Source organism: Megachile rotundata, chromosome 4, assembly GCF_050947335.1.
Source record: "Megachile rotundata isolate GNS110a chromosome 4, iyMegRotu1, whole genome shotgun sequence".
NCBI classification, from domain to species: domain Eukaryota; kingdom Metazoa; phylum Arthropoda; class Insecta; order Hymenoptera; family Megachilidae; genus Megachile; species Megachile rotundata.
In genome coordinates, this window is record NC_134986.1 from 6,307,812 (window position 1) to 6,331,047 (window position 23,236).

Below are 23,236 nucleotides of genomic sequence, written 5' to 3' on the forward strand. Positions count from 1 at the left end.
TTTATTCCTTTTTTCAAGCGTTTATTGAAAGCTTGGTCGCATACACAAATTACAGATATATTAGAAATACGTAAGTCATGTACACCTAACTACAAATTTGTCTTTATTTTTCCTTATATTTTATAATTTGTATTCTTGCGCACGTGCTTTATCTTTTTTTTATAATTTTGGGATGTTATATTACATAGTTTGGGATCTTAATTAACGTCTTAAACATGCAAACGTCATCCTATGAGCGTTGATTAAAAATTAACTGTTTATTGGAAAACTTGAAAACGAACATGCAGTATGCTTTCGCAATAATGCTCTGTTTCTAACTGTCTATTTCAAGAAGAAATATTATATTTGACAACTAATAAATTATTATATGGTTATAAAATTAATTACAAAGTTTATCTAGAGATATAAAATAAGAACTTTATCTACAAGGTAGCTACGAAACAGTATCACTAGTGCCATCTGGCAATCTACCGTGGCGCTGTTGAAACAAGAAATTGTATTTTTTCTCAAAAATAAGACATTGCTACGTTTTATTGATGCTTGCAAATGCTTTTCTACACATTACAAAGTTAGAAAATTGTATATACCATGATTTGAAAGCATTTTGTCCAAAAATACATTAGCCTTGTAGTAGTAGAAAGTAAGAACTAATGAAACTTAATTAGAAACACATTTGTTACATTAATTTAGTTTTCCAACTTATTGACTCTTTAGAAATATTTTAACGCTGTCCAGTGTTAATTGTGAAAATAATTAGACACATATTATCGTCTGTCAATGTTAAAAATTAATATTATTTGAATCCTTTCAAAAAGGGCGCGGCTATTGCCATCTAGCTACGAATGCGGGAACGAGCAAAATATAATAATGCGTTTTTCTACGAATAAACTGAATTTTATGCTTTTTTGAAATGAGTCAAATATTTTATGACCTCAATAAAATTTATATAATGTCAACATAACGTTTTAAATGCGTTCGGAAAAAAAATGGAAAATATTACAATTTGTGGACATCTGTAAGCTTAGCCTGCGATAACAATTGCAAGTGATGGGGATCAGTTTTGCTTGGCTGGCATTTTCCACATTTTCTAAATGTCATGTGAATAATGAAAAATTTCAATTTTTTGTCCAGTACCAAAATGTAGGATAATTCCAGGTAGTTCCACTGCAAGCCGTAGAAAATATCATTTCAAAAACTACAATCTCCAAATGTTTCATTGTCGCCATTTTGTTTTTTATATAATTGAACAATTACTTTGTACATTCATGTACATATATATAATAAAGTTCTTAAAAGACATTATTCACATATCTTATTATTTCACAAAAAAAAACTATAAGTTACTTATGTATTGTAGGTCTCAAAGGAGATCTAACCTTTCATGATGGAAATTTTTAATGTTCAATAGTCATATTATAATGAAAATCTTTAATGAAACTAATCATCTTTTTTACAACAGTTAGCTGTAACAATGGGGTGGAAAAATTAAAAGATGTATACAATTATTAAATATCTTTATTATCTACTACTTAATATATTAAGTTTGTTTAATCTGAACTGTTTATCTCAAGTAATAAGCATGTATATTTCTTTTCTTCTTATCATTTGAAAAGTATATGTTAATCTAGCTAAAAACTAAAAATTATAATAAAAATTAATTACAACTAAAACTATATTTGTATTTAATATTTGTTTAAAATGGTAGTACTTAAAATTTATTAGTTTAACTTTAAAAATACATGCATATAATAAAGAAGATTATTACAAATTAAGTTATATTATATAAAAAACGGTTTATGTGAGTTTCTTGTATATTTTAGTTTCCTGATCATTCAATCTACATAATGCTCAATACAATTCAAAGCACTTCTGCATTGCTTAAACTTTTACAGTGTTAGTTGTATGAACAATTTATTTCCATTTAACGCCATCAAAAAAGTTAGAGCTTTTTTACTTGTAATCACATATCTCATTTTTTATACATGTGTATAGACATACAACCAGTGAAGTAAAGGGTGACTATTATATGATCTACAATGCTTATTTTATTAAAAGTTATTGCATTAATGTACATATATGTAATGTACATTGTATGAAGATTTATATTATACAATCAAAACCTCATTCATGTATTTAACAATAATTGTAATTCATATAGCACTGCTGTTACGATGCTGGTTCATTTTGAACATAGAAAAAGTAAAAAATGAAATTGAATTTGAATTATTTCAAATTTTTCTTATAATTATATGAAGGATGGCGCATGGTTGGAGGACTTACATCTTTGATAATATTGAAAATAGAAAGCATCTTCAGAACACAGAAATAAATATCAATGAATTATTACGAATATTTACAGCATACAAGTATATATACAAGATATTGATTAACATTTATTTTATAAAAGAGAATAAAAGAAGTCAGAATGAAATACTTTGTTAACGTTAGAATTTGTGACATTTAGTTATTCTATGTCAAATAATTATGATGAATATATTATTGATAAATGTAATATATATTTCATAATGTTATTGTAAAAGGTAAATATATATATTTGTAGTGCTTTGTCAAAATTTAAAAATAATTCATGTATTTTACATATTAAAATAGAGTGAAAAGCTTGATATATTAATTAGTTATAAAAATATTTTAATACTATATGTGTATTAAACTATTTTATATTTATTAATATTTCACAAGAAATTTATTATAATATAAAGGAACAAGCAGCATACCACACATATTATGATATAATAATATATTCGTTTAAATGTTGTTTCAGATTGTTTTCAAATTTTTATATACTTCAAAAAAAGCAAAGAAAAATATTCATATTATTTGTATAATGCCTATACTACGAATTAAAAATAAATGAGAAATTTATTCAAACAAATTGTTTGATAGCAATATAAATTTCTATTTATTAGTTCAAAAAATAAAAAATTAATTAAACTTTCAATATTTAGAATTTAAATGCCAAAATTGTGATATCAAACTTAAATTATATTTGATTCGTGTCATATTTAAAATTATGTTCATATTGTCCAATTGAATTCCTAGTAGGAAAAAAGTTGTATGTAACAAATCCAAAATTTCACAAGTGTACAACTTAGATATCATCATAACAATATTAATACCGCTTATGTTGAAATGTAACATATAACGTCTTTCCACTTTCTGAAAGTACAATGGTTGCTGAAAATGAAAAAACGTTATATGTTACATTCCTACATTAATAAATGAGAAAGTTTAAAACGTTTTACTTTTAAATTCTGAATTTGTAACATACAACATTTTTCTTTTCAAGTATTCAATTAACAATTTCACAAATGATTTAAGATATGTTCTTTTTATTCTTTGAAATAATTTAAGAGCTTTATTTAAAATTTTATATCATACATAATCATTTGACATAGAATGGATCTGTTAAAACATTTAAATTTTTAACATCGTGCAAAAACTATTAAAATTAATAATTAGTTATTTTTTAATTTATTAGTCTTATCTTATGTCTATGCATAATGCTTTGTACCAAATAAAGTACAAACTATATAATATCAATTTAAAAAGTTTAACCATGTCACTGATAATATTCAGTTATTAGAAGTTATATATAATAATATAATTTGATTTGTTAAATTTGTGTAGATTAAATTTTCAATAAAAATTAGTATTCGTGTATTTATACTAAATCATATTGCAAATACATTATACACATACATACATTTTCGTTTAATGTAAGATAAAACAACTTGGTTTTATATAATACTAAAAATTTAATTTATTATTAAGTGGAAGGCAGATCAATTATCTATCATTCTTCCAATACGATATTTATAAATGTGAAGTTATATTATTAATTTTGCAGATAGTTTTATTTTCCTAATCACATAAAACAAGTGATTCATAAGATCTCTCATAAATCTCCGTCTATGTGTGCTCTGAAGTGTTTCTCTATCTTCTACGGTTTAGTCAATGTTTATTCTTATATAATAATCATATTATTCGCATTACATTATAAATGTTTCTTATTAGAAAATAGCATTACTAAAAATGAAAATTATTATCTAATTAAAGCCAAAAATTATATTCATAATATATATTAGTATATTTATCAGTTTAATTGTTATTTAAAAAAAAAAGAAAAATTTTTCCATTAGTTCATAGTATATGGATAATAGTGCTGTTTTTACTTTTCCTCTCCCTTTTAACTTGGTCTTTAGCTCAGTAGTAATGAATATATTGTAACTAAAACTGTATTTAAAAAAAAAAATCACACATGGATGGAAATAAGTGAGAAATTAGAGAACCAAAAATTTTTAAACATTAATTAGTAATTAATAACTGATATGTTATATCCATGTTTAATTGATTAATTTATATATCACTTTTAAAATTCAAATTATCAAGTTAGTTGACGTAGCTTTGGAAAATTCAATAAACTCTATCATACTAAATTCTAATCATTGTAATTAAGATTTAATTTCAAGATCTTACATATAGTGAATAAATATTTACAAAATGCTAGTAACAGTGAAAAGTAATATGCTAAATTATTATTTAGTAATTTACGATAATAGTTATTTGATCATAATTAAAAGTTACATTTCTCTATTTTTTTAATACATACATACAATCAGACTTATAGAGAACCCGTGCTACATTAAAAATAAAGGCATTTGAAAAAAGTGTAACTAAATTAATAATTTAAATTTTGATAATAATCAAAGCAATTTATTGCTATAACAATGTAACACTATTTATTTTATACACTTGTTTATTTCATACAAATTATTAAATATAATTATCCTTTATAAAACAAGGATATCGTTCTAATAATTTTCTTTTCTTATACTACAATATACATGTATCTTAGAATTTAATATCATTGATTCTTTATATTTAAAGTAAATTGGAAAGTATAGCACTTATTTACAATTAATATAAAAAGCTGTGATTTATATTAATTTTGTATTCCAATTATGGTACATAAGTCCTTGCAATCCATAAGTTATTAAGTTTTAAAGATGAATGTGTAGCAAAAATATTTTATAATTTTCATTAGCTTAAGTAAAGAATATTGCAAAACTATTTATGTTATAAATAAAATTAATATATATTTTTAAGATTGAAAGACAAATATCATACATAATATCTATAATAATCGTTATGAATTACATAACTTGTTATTATAAATAAGTGTATTATTCCTATAAATTTAATTTCTGATTCCATTATTATAATTCTATTTTCTCCTGTATCGTGTCATTGTGAGTCATGGATATTAATTAGATAAAAAAATGAAAAGTTTTATGATTTAATATTATAAACTAATATGTAAATTTTCAATCTCCTGAATGTATTTTTATGAGAAACAAAACATTATTTTGCATACCAAATAATTCTCTTAATCTTTAACGAGGTCCTATCCCATTTTATTTAAATTAAAATGGATATAAATGTACTTTTTAAACAAATACATTTTTATTGGAGTTTTTAGTAAAATAAAGATAACATACATTTTAAATAAAATTCTATAATATGTAAATTAAAATATTAGAATATCTGTTTAAAAGTTTATGGTAGTTATTTTGTAAAGTGTGTATATGGATTGCAAATGGACTAGGATTAAGATATAATTCATATTAATCATGTTATAAATATAGCACGAACACCTCTATTAGTCTGTACTGTTTATTATCAATCATAATAGTTTGCTAAAGGTCTATTATATTTGTGTATCTCCCTAAGAGTAACCTAAGGAAGAATTTATATGTGATAGATATACGTAATGCTACAGGCTTCATTACAATTAATGCTACAGTTTTTCTAGTCTATAACATGTGTATATATTTACATATTGTATTATTACAAAAAAATCTTTCAGTTGATTGTGACTATTTTCGTTTGAATAGTTTTGAATATCTAATTACAAAAATGTTTCTTTTTTTGCTTTATTTTGATTCATTTTTATTATCGTGATTAGACACATTTTTAATTCTTTTGCTTTATCGTGGAATTTTTATTACATTGTACAAAAAAAATTGGAATGTACATTAAGTTATTCATGTAAATAATTGTACGATATATTACATACATGTAACCTGATATTTTTAATTTTGTAAGACAAATTTAATAAAGAAAATTAATTCAATGCAACGTTATTGTGTTCAAATTAAAGCTTCTACTATCTTTGCTACTTAATACATTATTTCATAATTATTTTGCTATTTCCGTTTAGAAAAAAATATTCTATCATAAGATATATTTAACTTAACTTACTAAATATTATACAAATTGATATATTTGTATAAAGGCGTTAGTTTGTATTGCATTGAAACATAGATAATTATATATTATATATTACACAATAGAATCTTTCATAAAAAATAATTATTGATGAAAATTTTTTAAGTGAAATATAAACAATTATACTTTGAAATATTATTTTCATTAATCACATTAGGAAAAATATCATTAACATTGTTACAATTAAATATTAATAAGAAGAACAGTCACAATCATCTGAATTTAAATTCAATACTTTGTAATGAAGATGAAAATACGTAAAACAAAAAAAAAGTACATGGAAATGTAGTAAATGAAAAAAGAAACAAATTAGATACTACAATATAAAAGTACAACATTGGGATGTGTACTGGAAGGAAACTTTGAATAATTTGAACAGAATAAAATACAACCAAAAGTATTGATAATACAAGCAGAATAATAATGTTATTTATGACTCTTCTAATCAACAATAAAAGAAGAAGTACTTTATGGATACCTATAAAAGTAAAACAAAAGATTTATGATATACCGGAAGCAACATACAGACTAGAATATTGTAAATTCATTTTAGCAAGTAAAAATAGTTGCATACACATAAATTGCTGATTAGGCAAAATCAAATGAGTCGTCGAGTACAACAATGAAATTAATATGTTTTTAAACTATTTTTAATCTACAATTTAAGATTATAATACATAAATAACAACGATATTTATTTCATCAGTTACTTTTACTTTGAACAAATGCATAAATCGAATTGAGTTATTCACAGAATGATATTTTTCATATTGATTATCAAATAGTTAAAATTGTATTTTGTTGTTTTTCAAAATTGGAACTAAAATATGAGAAACAAGAATAAAAAAGAAATATTTTTTTTATATATGTTTTTCATATTTTACGAGAACAGTAAACGAAACTTCTAGATATTTTATGATAAAAATAATACTTGTGTTTTATCTTTGATTTATATCAAATGTATTAAATGTAAATGTAGGCAACTATATACAGCAACACCTAACAGATTCTTTTTAAAAGTAATTTTTAAAATAGCAAAAAAACCATTGATATTGTATCTTATGCTAATACTTTTTTATAAGGTGCATAATATCAAACAGTTCCTATTTTAAACACTATTTTTGATTCCTAAATATATAAACAATAAGTGAACTGTTTAGGTATCTTGAAACTGTATACAGTTCTTCCTTTTGTCCCACTTGCATCATACTATGGCAACTGATAAAATATGTGACAATTTTTTAATTCAACGAACATTTGAAGAATATAAAAATAACTATATTGAAGCTTCTGATCAAATTAAAATTAAATAGATAAATTTTGACGTTGAAAGGAATTTTGAATGGATATTATCATACTCTGTTAATTCAACAATAATTTTATTATCAATTTAATTTTTGATATTGACATTCCTTTTCTAGTAATGTAAAACAAATTGTATAAAGTAGTAAAAAAGTGTCTTTCAATTTTAGAAATTAATCTCTCATTGAAATAACAATATCCTCTATCATGAATGTATTATCATAACTACAACGTAGGATAATGTAATTAAATCTTTCTATTATTTGTCATGTTGTAAATTCATTAACTGCATTAAACATGCAATTAAATAAATAAATCGACTCACTTAGTTTTTGTTAAATCAGACTAAATGTTATTGAAAGTTTGAAATAAGGTTTGCATAGATCAACGTACATAATCATCGGTAAGATCATTTAATACTAGACCCTTGAACTGGTTCAAATCTTACCGAACATATTATTCCGTATATTTTCTTATTTCAAAACTTCAATTAGTCAAAATCAAACGTATAAGTCGAGCATGTAATTACACTGTTTGCTTTGTTTTATTATAATTGCAAGATATTGATAAATAAATGTCTAAACATTTTCTGTAGTCGCATATAAAATTTTCTGTATGCTATTAATAGCGTGGGCTTACTTTAAACCCGAGAACATTAAGATTCATTTTTCAGTATAGTAGATAAGACTGATACTTAAAAGATTTTTCGTTTTTTACTCCTATTTAATTCAAAAAGTATTTAGATATGATTAATAAATATTACAACGTTGCAAAAAGCATCTAAGTTCTTCTTCAATATGAAGCTCTCTTTCCAGATAGATCACATTGACATATTTTGATAATTAAAAAATATGCTGGTACATTAATTTCAGTCCAATACACATTCCCAACCCTAACAAACCTCTTAGGTTTGGGTCGATGCACTTAACGAGCCAACTTTTACTATGTATTGTAAGTCATTGAATTAAACGTCGGTAGGCTCGTTATGCATTCACTACAGGCAAACGTACATACATACATATTCTATTAATATGATTAAAATTAAAGACTATTAGGGGGGAAGGATGTAGAACTATTACTGTGAGCCAGACTTAACATTGAGCCGCTAAGGCTTTCATCGTCTGAATAAGTTTCTTTTGATGCCTCAGCTATCGCCAGAGCACTGCAATAATTTAAAAAAAAAAGAAAATGTATATAGCAATATACTACAATATTTTCTTAACTCTATCTGAATATATTATTGAAATGATCATAAATGATTAAATTATTACGAGTTTAATTATTAAAAAGTATAGAATATTAAAATTAATAGAAATAAATAAATAAAATATTTTTCCTACGTCTCACTGTTTGTCTTAAAAAAAAACGTATACGTGACATCTTTATTTTATTATTTTACTATTCTATATAGTTTTTGTAAAGGCAGCCATTATTCTTGTACATACATTTTATTATTTTGCTATTTTACTATTATTCTACTATTTCCATTGTTATTATTTTACTATTCCACTGTTCTACTATTCTACCATATTGTTTCACTCTTTCAAGTATCTAACAATAAGATGTAAAAAAGTACCGCTGATTAGGAAAATATTACATGCATACAATATGCTGCATATTATCTCTATTCTTCGTGGCATAAGATACCCATTATGCTTCTATCTTTAGTATAGCCAGATCTAGTGATTTTATCCAAATATACAAAAACTTTAAAAAGTTATAATCACTAATAAAAATTGATTATATAAAATTAAATTAATTTTAGGAAAAATATAACATCATTTAGAATAATACAACTTCAAAGAATGTAAATATGTTACATATTTTATTGAGTTTATTTCTTTTCATAGATATCACGTATACGCTACTGTATTGCGTACTGTGTATAAAATTTATGGATACAAAAATTACACGTACCCAAGTTACAAATTACTTACCTGAATCCTATTCTTGCACTTTCTTCATCAAATTGTTGTAACTCGCGTTCCTGTCTTTCATGCAATAAACGTATCCGTTCACTGCGTTCGCGAAGAAATTCCTGAGTTTCAAGGTCCATTTTCTGTTCAAGTAAAGCTCGCCTAACTGAGACTCGATCTTCTAATTCACGACGTTCTCTATTTCTTTGCGCTTCAGCTTGCATTTTATTTTTAGATTGGTATGCCATTAGAATTTCTAGTTCATAATTTAACATTTCCTATAAAACATACAAAATAACAATAAAATTTATTGCATAAAAAGTTTAGAGCATACAATTCAAAGAACTAGTAAAAATTATATCACGTTAATTTAACAAAACAAGACCATGACCATTAAACTGGATACGGCTATATTTGGACAAAAATATTATTTTAAAATATGTTAATGAAATAGTATTAAACGTACAATTAATGTAATCTTACCTTAAGGTTATGACATTCAACTTCCTGCGACTCATCTAAACGTATACTTTGTTTTTGGAGCATTTCAGTAATACTTTGTTCATACTGATCACCTAACAGAGCTAATTTTCTTCTCTGCTCCTCTTTCAACTTTTTAATGACAACTTTTTGCTCCTCTTTAGCTGTTGTTTGTAATATTTGAGCCTTCAATGCTTTATATTGCCGAGTTTGTATCTTACATGTCTCTCTAAACTGTTTGCGAATCTGCATTTCTTTTTGCTAAAGTAATAAATATATATATATGTTAATATAAATAATATATTTTTAGTAATACTGAATTATTTTATGGAGTTACAACATATTACTTACTTTGAGACTCTTCGGTTGTTGTTTGAGTTCCAGAGCATGTTTTTTGCGTAAATCACGTTCTGCCCTTTGCATGTAATCTTGTTGGTTGGAAAGCTCAGTAGCATGTTGTCGAAGAACTTGATCTTCTCGAAGAGCATGCACTGCTCTTTGTTGTCTGTATTCCAGTTCTTGCGTTTTTTCATGATGTCGTAACAGCATATTGTGTGCTTGTTCCAGCTGTTGTTGTCTCTTATTTAATTCCTGCACACAGTTTCATATTAAAATAGCTTTAAACAATTTTGAAAGCCAATAATATTGGAACTAGTTATTAAATTATAACAATTGGTAAAAAATACTAATAAAATATTTATCTCTATGAAATACTATACTAACTTCTCGCAGTAGTTCTTGCTCTAAACTATGAAAAATGAGTAACTTTTTTCTACGGAATTTACGAATTTCAAGATCAAGGTATTCTCTTTGTCCTCTTGCAAGTCGTTGTTCTTCTTGCGCTTCCATTTGTCGGAAATTATCTTTTTGGCTTTGAAGTGTAGCATCTCGTTGTCGTTTCGGTGTAACTTCATCTTGGGATAATTCCTTTTTCCATCTCTCTTTATAAGCCTTAAAAGTAAAACAATAATTATCGAAACTATAAAAAAATTCAAACTTATTTTTACAAATAAACGTAATTGCAAAATAATCTCCTTACTTTGTACTCCTTCTTTTGCTGTGCTTCCAGTGCTTTTCGATCAGCTTCTTGTCTACTTGTGATCTCTTTATGAAGTTTCTTCTCTGCATTTTGGTTTTGTTTCAATTTACGTTCTAATTCTTGTAAATGCCTTAATTGAAGTTTTTCTAATTCTTTACTAAATTGTTGTAAAAGAGTTTCATATTCTTTGTCTAACAACTGTTTATGGGATTCCATTTCCATTTTACAACGTTCTTCCAATTTTACCTATTTGAATAATTGATTATATAAAATATAAGTAATGCACTTAATTTAATACAAATCGTATAATTTTTTAAGGCTGAAGTAATTAAAGATTTACCAAAGCTCCTTGATGTTCTCGTCTCATTCTCTTATATCCACTCATTTGTTCATGCATTTCCTCTTGCATATGTTCTTTTTGCTGTTTAGTCACAATAGATGTTGTTCTAATTGTTGCAAAATTATTGGCACCATGTTCAAGAAGATTGGCAGTGACACCACCTGCTGATATTTTGTGTCGATTTCGTACAGATCCCGTGGAGTAATCATTTGCATCAGCATTTGGCAGTGGCAGGCTATTGGTAGAGGAACTTTGAGAGCTTGCAGAAACACCCATTGAATGAATCGAATGCTCTGAAGTAATTGAATTACTTTTGCTACTATCACCACCTGTTTGTTCGTCAGGAGTGTCTGTGAGATATAAATAAAAATGTAAATATAAAATAAATTACTTTATTAAAAAAAAAAAAGAAAAGAAAATAATATAATCTCAAATGTAAAATAAATATTTTTAAATTTAATCTGTAACATACCATCTGCATCACCAACTGTACTTTCAGTCTCGCAAGCGTCGATCATTAAAATTTTCTTCATTTTTCGATAATTTAAATTATCTAACTCTCTGACAGCAGCTTTTGTTCGTTGAATTAGATCTATCAGAACTTGTGGAGAACATGTTCTGGTGACAAATTGATGCTGTAAAATTGAAAGCCTATAAAGAAACAACTCACTAAACTACAGTATATTCTTTTACATAAACTTTGAGCATTAAAATACTATAGAATTTATATATTGCAATTGAAATAAAAAATTTGCATAAAAGACTCACTGATAACAGTTTACCAGAGGATGGTCTTTCAGTTGGACTTTTAGTAAGACACACTTCAACAAAATGTCGAAATACATCTGACCAATCTGGAGAATTAAAAGTTGGTGTGTCATTCTGAGCAATATGATACAAAGCACTCATAGCATTCATGTTAAAATAAGGTGGTTTCCGCTCCGCTAAAATTAAAGCAATTGTGTCTAATGTTATTAAACAATTTTAAGATTATGTTAAAAAATAAATCTGATTAATAAACATCCTCCCACGTTTTTAACGCAAATATAAGGGGTTAAAAAGAATAAACCATGATACCTAATTCAATACACGTTATCCCTAAAGACCACACATCCACTTTTCCATCATATTGCCCTTCATCCATAGCTAATATCACTTCTGGTGCCATCCAATAAGGAGTTCCTACAAAACTATTTGCTGGGCACTTTATGCTTGCCGATCCAAAGTCTGCCAATTTGACTGTTCCATTTTCAGTAAGTAAAATATTTCCTGCTTTTACATCTCGATGGATTCTTCCAAAAGAATGAAGATAATATAAACCACGTAGTACACCATCACAAATTGCAGCTATTTCATCTTCTTTTAATGGTCTTTTATGAACTTCAATAATGTCTGATGCAGAACCAAGGCAATATTCCATTACCAACTATAATTAATATAGAAAAGTGATGACAATTAAAAAATCATACATAAGCAAAAATAAATTAGTATTTAGCAAAATGTTGTAATAATTTTAAGAAATATATACCCAAGCAGTATGGTCCTTCAGATAACATCCTTTATATTTTATTGTGTTAGGATGGTTCAGTTGTCTAAGAAATCTAATTTCTTTCAAGATATCTTGCCATTTCTCAACAGTTTGTTTTCCCAGATAAGACATTTTCTTGATGGCAACAATTTCCTTGGTAACCAAACATCGTGCATAATAAACAGCCCCAAAACTGCCATGTCCGATTTCACGCAAGTCCTCAAATATTTTCTCCGGATCATTTTTCTCGAATAATTCAGCAATCTCTGGGTCCTTAAGGCTACCAGGCCTTGGAACAGCTGGCATAGTAGAGGTGTTAATAATTAAATGGCCGAGGCCTATTTCAGACACCGTTAGACGTCTTCTTGTCTTTTAATCTTCTACCCTAAATATTTTTAATCTTACTTAATCCTCTGTCAGTCCATTCCAAAATTTAACATTCTATCTGTGAAAAAAACGTAAATTTCAAAGTTTTATTTCAATGTGTAAGAAGTAATTACCATTTTCTGTGCAATGCAATATTAGTTGCTATTTTTTATTACAATTTCAATTATATTCTTTATTTTATGTAGCATTTAAAGTACAAATTTATATAAAAATGTGGTCACTATCACTGGAAATGAAGTATACATAACTATTGTATTTTAAATTAACAATATAAAATGAAGTATTTCATGAAATAAAAAACATTACATTTGTATAAATTAATGTATGTGTAATAAAATAATAGGTTTGTCTTTCATGATATAAATGCTATGAATTACGTCTAAATAAAATCCAGTCTTCTCTTAATAATTTTAATAATAAACATCATTTAATAAATGTAAATGCATAGATGTATAAAATAGAAAACAAAACGAAACAGCTCTTTTTGTTATCTCTTCTTGTATAATTAAAGTTAGCATAATACTTAACATGATATAAACTTCAGGAAAATGTTAAAACATTTTATATAATATAAATTATTGTTTGATAACTAATACATTTTAATTTATGTAATTTTCTTTACTTGATCAGTTAAATTGATTTACAATTAAAAAGGGTATTTATAAAATTATCAAATTGAAAAGTTGCTTATTTAAAGAAATAATGTGTATTCATTAGAAAATTTGTGTTTAAAATAATGTTCAAACTGATTTGTATACAATAAATAAGGAAAATTAAAGAGATCCAATATCGAGTTATCATAACAATTATTTAACCATTTCAATTTATACATCAAAATAAGAACTATTAGAATCTATATACTTTGATAAGTAACAAATCCAGTTATTCACTAAATCAAACATTTTATCGATATTATGAGAAGTTTCTATTTCTTTAACTCTAATTTTAAATTCATATAATAAAGTACTTTGAATTCTCCTTGCTTTTCTAATTGCATAAAATAAATAAAGGAAAATAGCTAAAACTAAAGTATCGGCACAAATTAGCCAAGTGAACATTTACGCTTTAAAGTGAACACAACTCAACCAAAATTTGTTTTAAATCAGCTATTTGTATCAAAATCAAATAACAAATAAAGGCACCATTGAATAGCAAATCATTTATTTTGTAAAATAACAAATAAATATATTTAAATTTTGTGCAAAATACTTCACAAAATGTTTGTGTTATTCCAAAAACAGATTACTTCTCAAATAACCTTAAAAATTGATTTTAGAATATTATTTGGAAAGTCCTCAAAATATCCAGATCTGTCACGAGGTCCTCAATACGAAATACACCATTCTATCCGTGAAAACTCATCTGACTCAAACAAATATCGTATGTTGTTAAAAAGAAGATTCGCAGGAAATATGAAAACAAACCTTATCGTTACTGTGCAGGGCTATTAAACGACAAGTATTTTCACGAGAAGAAGAGAAATAATTGTAGAATTGGGGTTGGTAAGCAAAGAAGGCGATCGAGTGAAATTCGCAGGAGGTAGAAATGCGGGCGTAAGGAGGGTTGGGTCTCTGACTCGAGCAATCGCGTCAGATTGGTCCCGCAAATACAATCGAGAGACATTGTCGCTGTACCCAAAAACGCTCAGCGCGTAAAGACTGAACGTATAACATCGTAGCTAGATCGTGATATGTTAACCAAAATTTATCCAAAGGTCCGGAAATAAGGAAAAAAATGATATTCACCTCCAAAATGGCGAGGGAGCAGGCACGGAAGCATGCGCGCAGCTCCGAGCACTCTCTTCAGGCGGAGCACCTCTTTTTCCAAAACTTGGCCGATCCTTCGGGCATATTAAGATCTAGGGATCACAATTGTTGTACGTACAATTACAACGCACACGGGAAAAAGTACACGCCTCGTACGTGTCACGCACGTACGCACAGACGCGCGAGACGCGACAATCCGCGGCAACGCAACAATACGGCACCCACCGTCAGCCGGACACACGAGAATTCGCAAACTTTTTGACGCCTTTTCGCCTGGTCTGGGTGTACTCTACAACAGGCGAGTTCTCTGTCGATGACGAGTGGTGCTCTATACCGGTCAAGTTGTGAACTAGCGAATATTACCGGTAACCGCGATGTACTTCTTTATCGAACACAAAGTATATTTGGCTGTAGTGTAAGTTTTTTTCAGATGAAAACTAATTTAGAGAGAGAAGCCTCCCACCATTCCAAATCAATTTTAGTAAATTTTCAAATTTAAAAATTTCCTAATTTTCAAACTACTATCCAATCAAATTTCAAAAATTTGAAGCTTCATAAATTTAAAAATTTATTAACTAAAATTTAACTAATGGACGTTGATTCTCTCCTTACATCGATTTTTCTCTAAAGAAACTTGTCATACTTTGCACTGTATATTAATGTACATTGTGTGGCAACGTGAAATTATTATAACATTCTTGAAATCATATTTTCTCCTCTACACGCTTGCTATAGAGTGAAGATGGTAAGAATTTGTTGCATGAAAATAATATTTCTATCATACAGTTTTCTATTAAATCATGGTGCATTGTATCGTCTCGTGTTACATAGCCGCGTGTCGTGTAGTTATATGGTAACACGACTTTAACTCAATTACTTTATTATATTGTAATACTTATACATAAATATATACATATTATATACAATTGTATTTAGTTATAATACAAAAATACAAAAGAAATTTTTGTATTTTTTTTTAATGAAGTATAAAGCTTTTTGATTAAATATTAAACATTTAATTAATAATATATTAATCAGTCTAATTTTTGTATATTTATATGTATGTACATTTTATAATTTCATTATATAATTATATATTGTACCATTGTAACAAAAGTAACACATGGAGTGTGAAGTATAAAAATATAATTTCTAAATTATCAGTGTAAAAATATTACAGAAATATCTTTGACAAATTTTGAAAATCTTATTTATTTAATTTCATAATTTGTCCAGTCATATTGTAAAAATAATGATAATAAGCAAATGAAATTACACTTACAAACATATTATATAACTTCAATTTTGTGTACTTGACATTACTTTTATAATATATAATTAAGTTTAGAAAATTTTTCAAATTGTGTTACCTTTTTTTATAAAGGTACAATATATGTTTATAAATAAACTCTTATTTTTACTAAATGCACTTATAACATTGAACGATGTACATATATTTTTAGAGCAAATGTTTAAACATCATCAATAAAGTAGAAATATTTAGATTATGTACTTTCTAAATTCTCCATTAATGACATTAAGAATGTGTTTCCATTGATTAGTTTTGTAGTGCAGATAACAAACTCTACGTTTACTGAAAGCATACATTATTTATGAAGTATACTATGTATATATATACACTAAGTAATATATATAAATATGAAATATAACATATTATAAAATTCTAATATTACTCACAATCATCTTGCTGAGACAAAAATCTTAAAGCAGAAATTTCTGCAAATGTACATCCTCCAATGAAAAAAACCATTACTAACTTCGGTGGTTCAGAATTAGAATCTTCACTGGTAATAGAATTTTCTGAAAATAAAGTATTTTTTAACTATGGTAATCGTAATATAAAACATATTTTTTTACATATATCTTACTTCTTCCAGGTAAAACATTACATGGAGTACTACTAATAGTAGAACCTGGTAATAATCCCATAACATCATTTAAACCTTGCCAACCATTTGGTTGCACGAGTTGCTCTGCCAATCGTACACTCAATGGTGCATATATAGAATGAACATAACTAATATCTTTTGGTTCAATTTCACTTTCATCTTCAACTGTAAGCCTTAATGCTTTTCGTAAAACTGCATACTGACGCGCAGATTGTTGTTGTCTTAATAATCCAGCTTTTTCTAAATTTAATATAGTTGGCAAATGTTGATATCCATATGATTGTATTATTTCTCTTTTGTAATAATCTAATAATTTTGGTTTAAGTCCAGAGTTTGTCAATGACTGTATACAAAGCAATCTTAAGACTTTAAGAAGTGGTTGTTGTTGTGCAATCATGTCTTCTATGTAAGCATTTGGTTTATCTGTATCAATACAGTTCAATAGTTCTTGTTCAACTTGTAATGATTCTAGAAAACTACTCGAATCTGTCACTTCTTTAATCATTTCTGCTATTGTTGTATCTAAAAGTAAACAAAAACATATATAATAAATTGATAATGAATAATAATAAAAATATTGCAAATATTATTAACTTAATTTTTAAACATTTACGTTTGGCTAGTGATTGCTTAGTAGCTAACATATATGGTAACCGTGCTACAAATTGTTTAATTTCTTGAACACTTTTATCTCCGTGTCTTTCATCAAACTGTGATGAAATAATTCTAGCTTTTTTACTAAGAAAAGGTCCTACTCCATTGAAATTTTTATCTCTGTAATTGAAGAAAAGAGAATGAGACAAGATGTTACATTAAAATAAAGAAATAATTAAAGTATGAACCTAATTTTTGCGAACAACTCTTCACCAGAATTTAAGATAATTTGTTCTTTTTCATTAAGAGACAATGATGTTGGAGGATCTTGTGAATCGTGAAATCTTCTTGCAGGTAACTGTACAGAATCTAAAATTATAGTAAATAAAATCATTTGTGTTTATAAAATAATAAGCTGTTATGCAATAAAAAAATGATATGAAACCTAACTGCATTTTATTCCAAAAATTTCATCTATTAATCCTTCATACGTTAACTGAGTAACTAAAGGTGAAAGTAAATCTACAGATCGATCCAATAATAATAAATGTTCTATAGCGGATGATTGAACAGATATTTTACTATCTTCTTCTTCTCGATTTAATCTCTCTAATAACTCCCAAACTTTACTGGCAGCAGGACCTCTTCCTGTCACTTTTGGAATTTTCCCATATAATCTTTGCAAACCATGAATGGCTTGTGCTACTTCATATAAACAGGTTGGATCATTTTCCAAATGAAATTCCTTAAATGATCCACTAAGTTCCATAGAAAGAAGATCATTGTCGAAAGGAAATAAATCACATTTTAATTCTTCTATAAGTGTGAAACTACCAAAAACACCTCGATTTTGAAGTTTTTTTTGACACAGAAAACTTTTCCTTGGTACAAAAAATAAATGAAATTCTTTGCGTGGTCTTTTTCCTTCTTCTCTGCAAATTAATTAGTATATAAATTCTAATATATTATTATTGTGAAACCCAAAATTAAAACTAATGTTTTATCTTCTTCATACCCATGGACATTTTCAGCAATTAAATCCATAAGACTTAATTGAGGTCTAGTAATAAATATTATATTGACAATGTTTGATGGTATTGTCAGACTTCCACCAGTTAATTGATATATCCCAACAACATCATGTTCCTCAAGTAGATTATATTTTGCAACAAGACCAATTGGTCCACCAAGCGACTGATCCCATATAATTACCTATTCAGATATTGTTAAAATATTTTAGAATTATATAATTATTTACAAATTAAATATAATTATATACATAATACATAATTGATTCTTATTTTATATAAAATGCAAAGAGGCAATAATACAATGTTAAAATATAAGTAATATAAGATGACAGTAATACAATGTAAATTAAATGAAAAAGGTAGAAAATTGGAAAGGTTATTTTATTACCTTTGTACCATCACATTTTTCAAGTAAACAAAGTAATTGTTTCCTTGCTTGTTCTTGTATAATTCCTATATTTAAACGGCCTGTCGATAAATGTGCTGATGACATGTTTTTAATTTTGTAATTTTATACATAAACTAAAAAAACTGTTATACGCCTCTCCACATCAAATTCTTCTGCGATTGTATCCATTCCCAACTCGTCATGACAGATGATTCCCTTACCAACGTGAGAGAAAAACCGATGTTACCAACATTATAATTAAGATTTGTATCAGATTCACAATGTGTTTAAAATATTATTTGTTCAACGAAGATTATATTTAATTCGCACGATTTGACTATCTTCAATAGACTCTTTATCAGTTAATATTGTCACAGTTCCTTATATTTTTTTAGTTTATCACTCACACAAACAATATACAAAAATATATAAATAGGAAAAAGAAACGAGCACGATTGTATCCAACTACGGTAAAGAATATAGGAAAATTCTTGTCCACTGGATATAACGTTCGATTTCACGAATATTGTAAATGCGCATGCGCGTTGCTCTTGGTAACGAAGCATGTACGAACCAATCAGAACTAACCTGCGCAAAATGAAAAAAATTCGTCGAATAATGAATATGATCTTCCATTGAACGAATAATAGAATACGAAACTTATTCGTGTAAAATCGGATATGCGGGAACATTTGAAATTTTTTAATAAAAAAAAGGAATAATGGTGTAAAACATTGAACTATTTGAAGAATAATTATTAAATGAGACACTTTTTAATACACTAATTTCATATTATAACAGAAGATATATAAACATTTATAAATAAAAAGTAATATCAAAAAGTAATTTAATGATCATTCTATACCAATGATTTAAGATGGTGAGATATTAAAATATTTTAAATGCAAATTATACGATCAATATACAATTTACACAAATTATACTGACATCAAATTTTTATTCAGATATTTGTTACACAATTCGTTTGCCTTTCAATGCAATCATGTCAAAAATTGCTTACTTCATGCAAGTAACAACGTGATGTCTCAATTAAAATAGTAATTGAAAAAATGTAAGGGCCATTAATAGCAATGAATGAGAATGTGTTAACAAAAGTTCTAATATAATTTTAGTCTTCCAAATGATTATAAATGTACCATACCAATTATTTAATATATAATTTTACTTGTATATCTGTACATTGTGGTTAACCATTTATTGAATTGATTACAGGTAGGTTATTAATCTATTAATTAATGGATAAATCAGTATTTTTCCGTGCTAAAGTGATAATGCAATTGCGTTTCAAAAAGAAATTTTATATATTTTATATATAGGCAAATAAATTACTAAAGAATCATTTTTCGTTTCAGTTAATATTCAACGTTTAAAAATTATTTAATGTTTATAAATATTGAATGAATATTATATTATTATTTTTTGCTAATCATGCTATATTTTTTTATATTTAATAATATTTTTTTTATGTTATTATTTATATTTATGTTTCAATTTATTTTTAATTTATAAATTTATTTTTTCTTTCAGAAATGTCAGAACATGTTGAACTGCAGCATTTAGTCGATACTGACATTGAAAGTAATATAACAACACGACAGAAACAATTTTCAATTTTAATGTGCAAATCCTGTCCTTACCTTGGCCTAATATTAGCAACGCTGTCGTCATTATTTTTTTCATTATGCAGTGTTATTGTAAAAGGTTTAGTGGAAGTAAATCCAATGGAATTAGCAGCATTTCGGTTTGTGGGTGTATTGTTACCAGCGATACCAATTGTAATATATAAAGGAGAACATCCTTTTCCAAAGGGACGTAGACTAATGCTAATATTAAGAAGTTTTGTAGGGACCACTGGCCTTATGCTGAGTTTCTATGCATTTCGACATATGCCATTAGCTGATGCATCTGTCGTAGTTTTCTCTGTTCCTGTTTTTGTAGCTATATTTGCAAAAATATTTTTAAAAGAGCCTTGTGGGTTATTTAATGTTATTACTGTCTGTCTAACATTGGTTGGTGTAATTTTAATAACACGTCCTCCACTTATTTTTGGAGATACCGTAGAATCACTTTCAGATGGACACGTGAAAACAGAACATGCAGATTTATGGGGTGCTGTTGCAGCTTTTTCGGCAACTCTTTTTGGTGCAAATGCATACATTTTATTGCGAGCTTTAAAAGGTCTTCATTTTTCAGTAATCATGACAAATTTTGGGTCTTTTGCTTTAATTCAAACAATAATAATATCTTGGGCTATAGGTGCTCTTTGCTTACCACGTTGTGGGACCGATAGACTTTTAGTTGTTGCACTTGCACTTTTTAGTTTTGGGGGACAGATACTATTAACTTTAGCTTTACAGATGGAACAAGCAGGACCAGTTGCAATAGCAAGGTCAGCAGATATTGTGTTTGCCTTTTTTTGGCAAGTTCTATTTTTTAATGAAATACCAAATCCTTATTCAGTAGGAGGAGCAATTGTAGTCACAAGTTCAGTTTTATTAACAGGATTAAGAAAATGGGCTCTTTCATTACCAGAAACATCTAATGTTAAAAAATCTTTAGGTATTTTGGTGATGTAGAATTATAGAGTACAACTTGCAAAGCAAAGAACAAATTTTCAAATATATTATATCTTTTTACAATGTTAAAATTTATTTTCACATCTATTTTATATTTTATTTAATTTATATGAATTGTTCAAAAATGTGAATTATAATCGTAATGATAAGAATTTCTTGGTAAATTTTCATATAATCAGAAATATATTACAATTGGTTAAATTGATTATTTGAATATATTTATAAAAATAATATATTTGTTCTATATGAATAGACTTAGAAAATTTTATAACACTAAATTATTTCAACTTATGGCAGCAGAAATATTACTATAAGCATGTTATAAATTCATCTAATAATAATAAAAGTATGATTAAATCTAAAATTAAATGCTTAAAAATATTATTAATTATTTATAATTAATATGTGATAGGTCAAAAACAAATTGAAAGTTTTAATCATATAAAATATTTCAACTAATTAAATCTTATAAATATGAAACTATTAATTTATATTTTTTAATAAAACTTGGTAGCTAAGTCTAGTAATAGATATTCATTGATCAGATTTTTGTTTTGTTCCTAAAGAATGTATCTTTTTTTTTAATATTATCATATCCATGTTATTCCAAATAAGTACTTGTAAATTCTAGTCTAAAATACAGTATTACATACATATTGTGTATATATATTTTTTATCACAGATACATAAGTTTTAATTTAACTTCATATGCACAAAATTAACTTGAACAAAGTTCATTATATTTATAATATAGTTGTTATATAAAATTCGTATTTTAATTAATATAAAATATTTAATAGTGCACAAAAGTTATAGAATGTTACAAATTGAAAAACATACTATCACATTTTCCACGATCATAGATTTATTACTTTCAATTGCACAATTTAGTAAACAAATTTTAATAAAAAGAAAAAATCTAATAAATGAATATGAAAACAAAACATTTATAAGCTTGTAACGTAATTTACATTATTGCATCGCATTATTTTGTATGCACGTATATAATATCAATAAATCTGAAAAATATATATACTTTAAATAAACCATAATGGTACCTTTTTTATTTTTGTGAACTGGTTCTGAATTTAAAATGTATTATATCAAATTCGTTTTATTTGAAGTGCTGCAATAAAAATTTGTTCAACAACGAATAAATAATGTAATATTCGAATAAAATCTAATTTGCAATATATAAATTTATGTACATTTGTATTTATCAATTATTATACAAATAATATATAATAAAGTTTATATTAGTATCATTATGTTAATTTATTTCAGTACCAAAAAATCCTACTTCGATATTTATATTTTGAAAAAATTATTAAAATCGAAGATAAGTTTTTAAATTTGAATATTGTGTAAATTTCGATGTTTTCTAAAATGAAATTTTTACGTTTATTTCTGTTTAAATCCATATGTTTATTGCATATACTTCCAGCAGATGTCGACATATAAAATGATTTATACATATTGCTCCTTCATTTTTTTTTGTGACGTAAAATATAAAAGATTTTTATAGAAACCAAAATTCATAAATATTCCGACAAAAAAATTAAACAAAGTATTAATAATGTAATAGATAAATTTGTATTTTTTTACAAAATAGTATGTGTAAATATTGAATAACAAAATTGAAAAGTGTA

At 26.2% G+C, this 23,236-nt stretch overlaps 3 protein-coding genes across 7 annotated transcripts; 1 reads left to right on the forward strand and 2 right to left on the reverse strand.

Annotated features, from left to right (window-relative positions):
• Positions 1 to 15,482, reverse strand: Tao (Serine/threonine-protein kinase Tao). 4 transcript variants are annotated; one of them, XM_076531422.1, is made up of 12 exons: positions 15,047 to 15,482; positions 12,915 to 13,355; positions 12,464 to 12,812; positions 12,155 to 12,330; positions 11,859 to 12,021; positions 11,387 to 11,736; positions 11,047 to 11,292; positions 10,731 to 10,958; positions 10,359 to 10,598; positions 10,011 to 10,268; positions 9,549 to 9,805; positions 1 to 8,773 (listed from the first exon to the last, which is right to left on the reverse strand). In XM_076531422.1, the coding sequence occupies exons 2-12, from the start codon at positions 13,218 to 13,220 to the stop codon at positions 8,653 to 8,655; spliced, it is 2,694 nt and encodes an 897-aa protein (XP_076387537.1). In that variant the 5' UTR covers positions 13,221 to 13,355; positions 15,047 to 15,482; the 3' UTR covers positions 1 to 8,652. The 4 variants fall into 4 exon arrangements, with proteins under 4 accessions (XP_076387537.1, XP_003701842.1, XP_012137260.1 ...); XM_003701794.3 differs by having other exon boundaries at positions 12,915 to 13,359; XM_012281870.2 differs by lacking the exon at positions 15,047 to 15,482 and adding an exon at positions 14,726 to 14,989 and having other exon boundaries at positions 12,915 to 13,359.
• Positions 15,483 to 16,503: 1,021 nt separating this feature from the next.
• car (vacuolar protein sorting-associated protein 33A) lies at positions 16,504 to 19,456 on the reverse strand. The gene is made up of 8 exons (XM_003701771.3): positions 18,991 to 19,456; positions 18,587 to 18,783; positions 18,022 to 18,503; positions 17,820 to 17,940; positions 17,591 to 17,751; positions 16,957 to 17,499; positions 16,766 to 16,888; positions 16,504 to 16,661 (listed from the first exon to the last, which is right to left on the reverse strand). Exons 1-8 carry the CDS (start codon positions 19,093 to 19,095, stop codon positions 16,573 to 16,575), a joined length of 1,821 nt encoding a protein of 606 aa, XP_003701819.1. The 5' UTR covers positions 19,096 to 19,456; the 3' UTR covers positions 16,504 to 16,572.
• A 171-nt stretch (positions 19,457 to 19,627) lies between these two features.
• Positions 19,628 to 22,506, forward strand: LOC100877612 (solute carrier family 35 member G1). Of its 2 annotated transcripts, none has more exons than XM_012281869.2 (3): positions 19,628 to 19,870; positions 19,956 to 20,062; positions 20,539 to 22,506. In XM_012281869.2, the coding sequence occupies exon 3, from the start codon at positions 20,541 to 20,543 to the stop codon at positions 21,585 to 21,587; it is 1,047 nt and encodes a 348-aa protein (XP_012137259.1). In that variant the 5' UTR covers positions 19,628 to 19,870; positions 19,956 to 20,062; positions 20,539 to 20,540; the 3' UTR covers positions 21,588 to 22,506. The 2 variants fall into 2 exon arrangements, with proteins under 2 accessions (XP_012137259.1, XP_003701841.1); XM_003701793.3 differs by having other exon boundaries at positions 19,631 to 19,870; positions 19,956 to 20,223.
• Positions 22,507 to 23,236: the final 730 nt, after the last annotated feature.

Bases quoted from the DNA above. Each gene is read 5' to 3' on its own strand.
- Tao (XM_076531422.1), bottom strand. From the start codon at position 13,220: ATGCCAGCTGTTCCAAGGCCTGGTAGCCTTAAGGACCCAGAGATTGCT. The intron at 12,331-12,463 runs GTATCATGGTTT...CTTTAATTTTAG, and splicing joins GATAACGTGTATTGAATTAG to CGGAGCGGAAACCACCTTAT. The intron at 9,806-10,010 runs GTAAGATTACAT...TATGTTTTATAG, and splicing joins TTGAATGTCATAACCTTAAG to GAAATGTTAAATTATGAACT.
- LOC100877612 (XM_012281869.2), top strand. From the start codon at position 20,541: ATGTCAGAACATGTTGAACTGCAGCATTTAGTCGATACTGACATTGAA.
- car (XM_003701771.3), bottom strand. From the start codon at position 19,095: ATGTCATCAGCACATTTATCGACAGGCCGTTTAAATATAGGAATTATA. The intron at 18,784-18,990 runs GTAATAAAATAA...ATATCTGAATAG, and splicing joins AAAAATGTGATGGTACAAAG to GTAATTATATGGGATCAGTC. The intron at 17,752-17,819 runs GTTCATACTTTA...CTTCAATTACAG, and splicing joins GAGTTGTTCGCAAAAATTAG to AGATAAAAATTTCAATGGAG.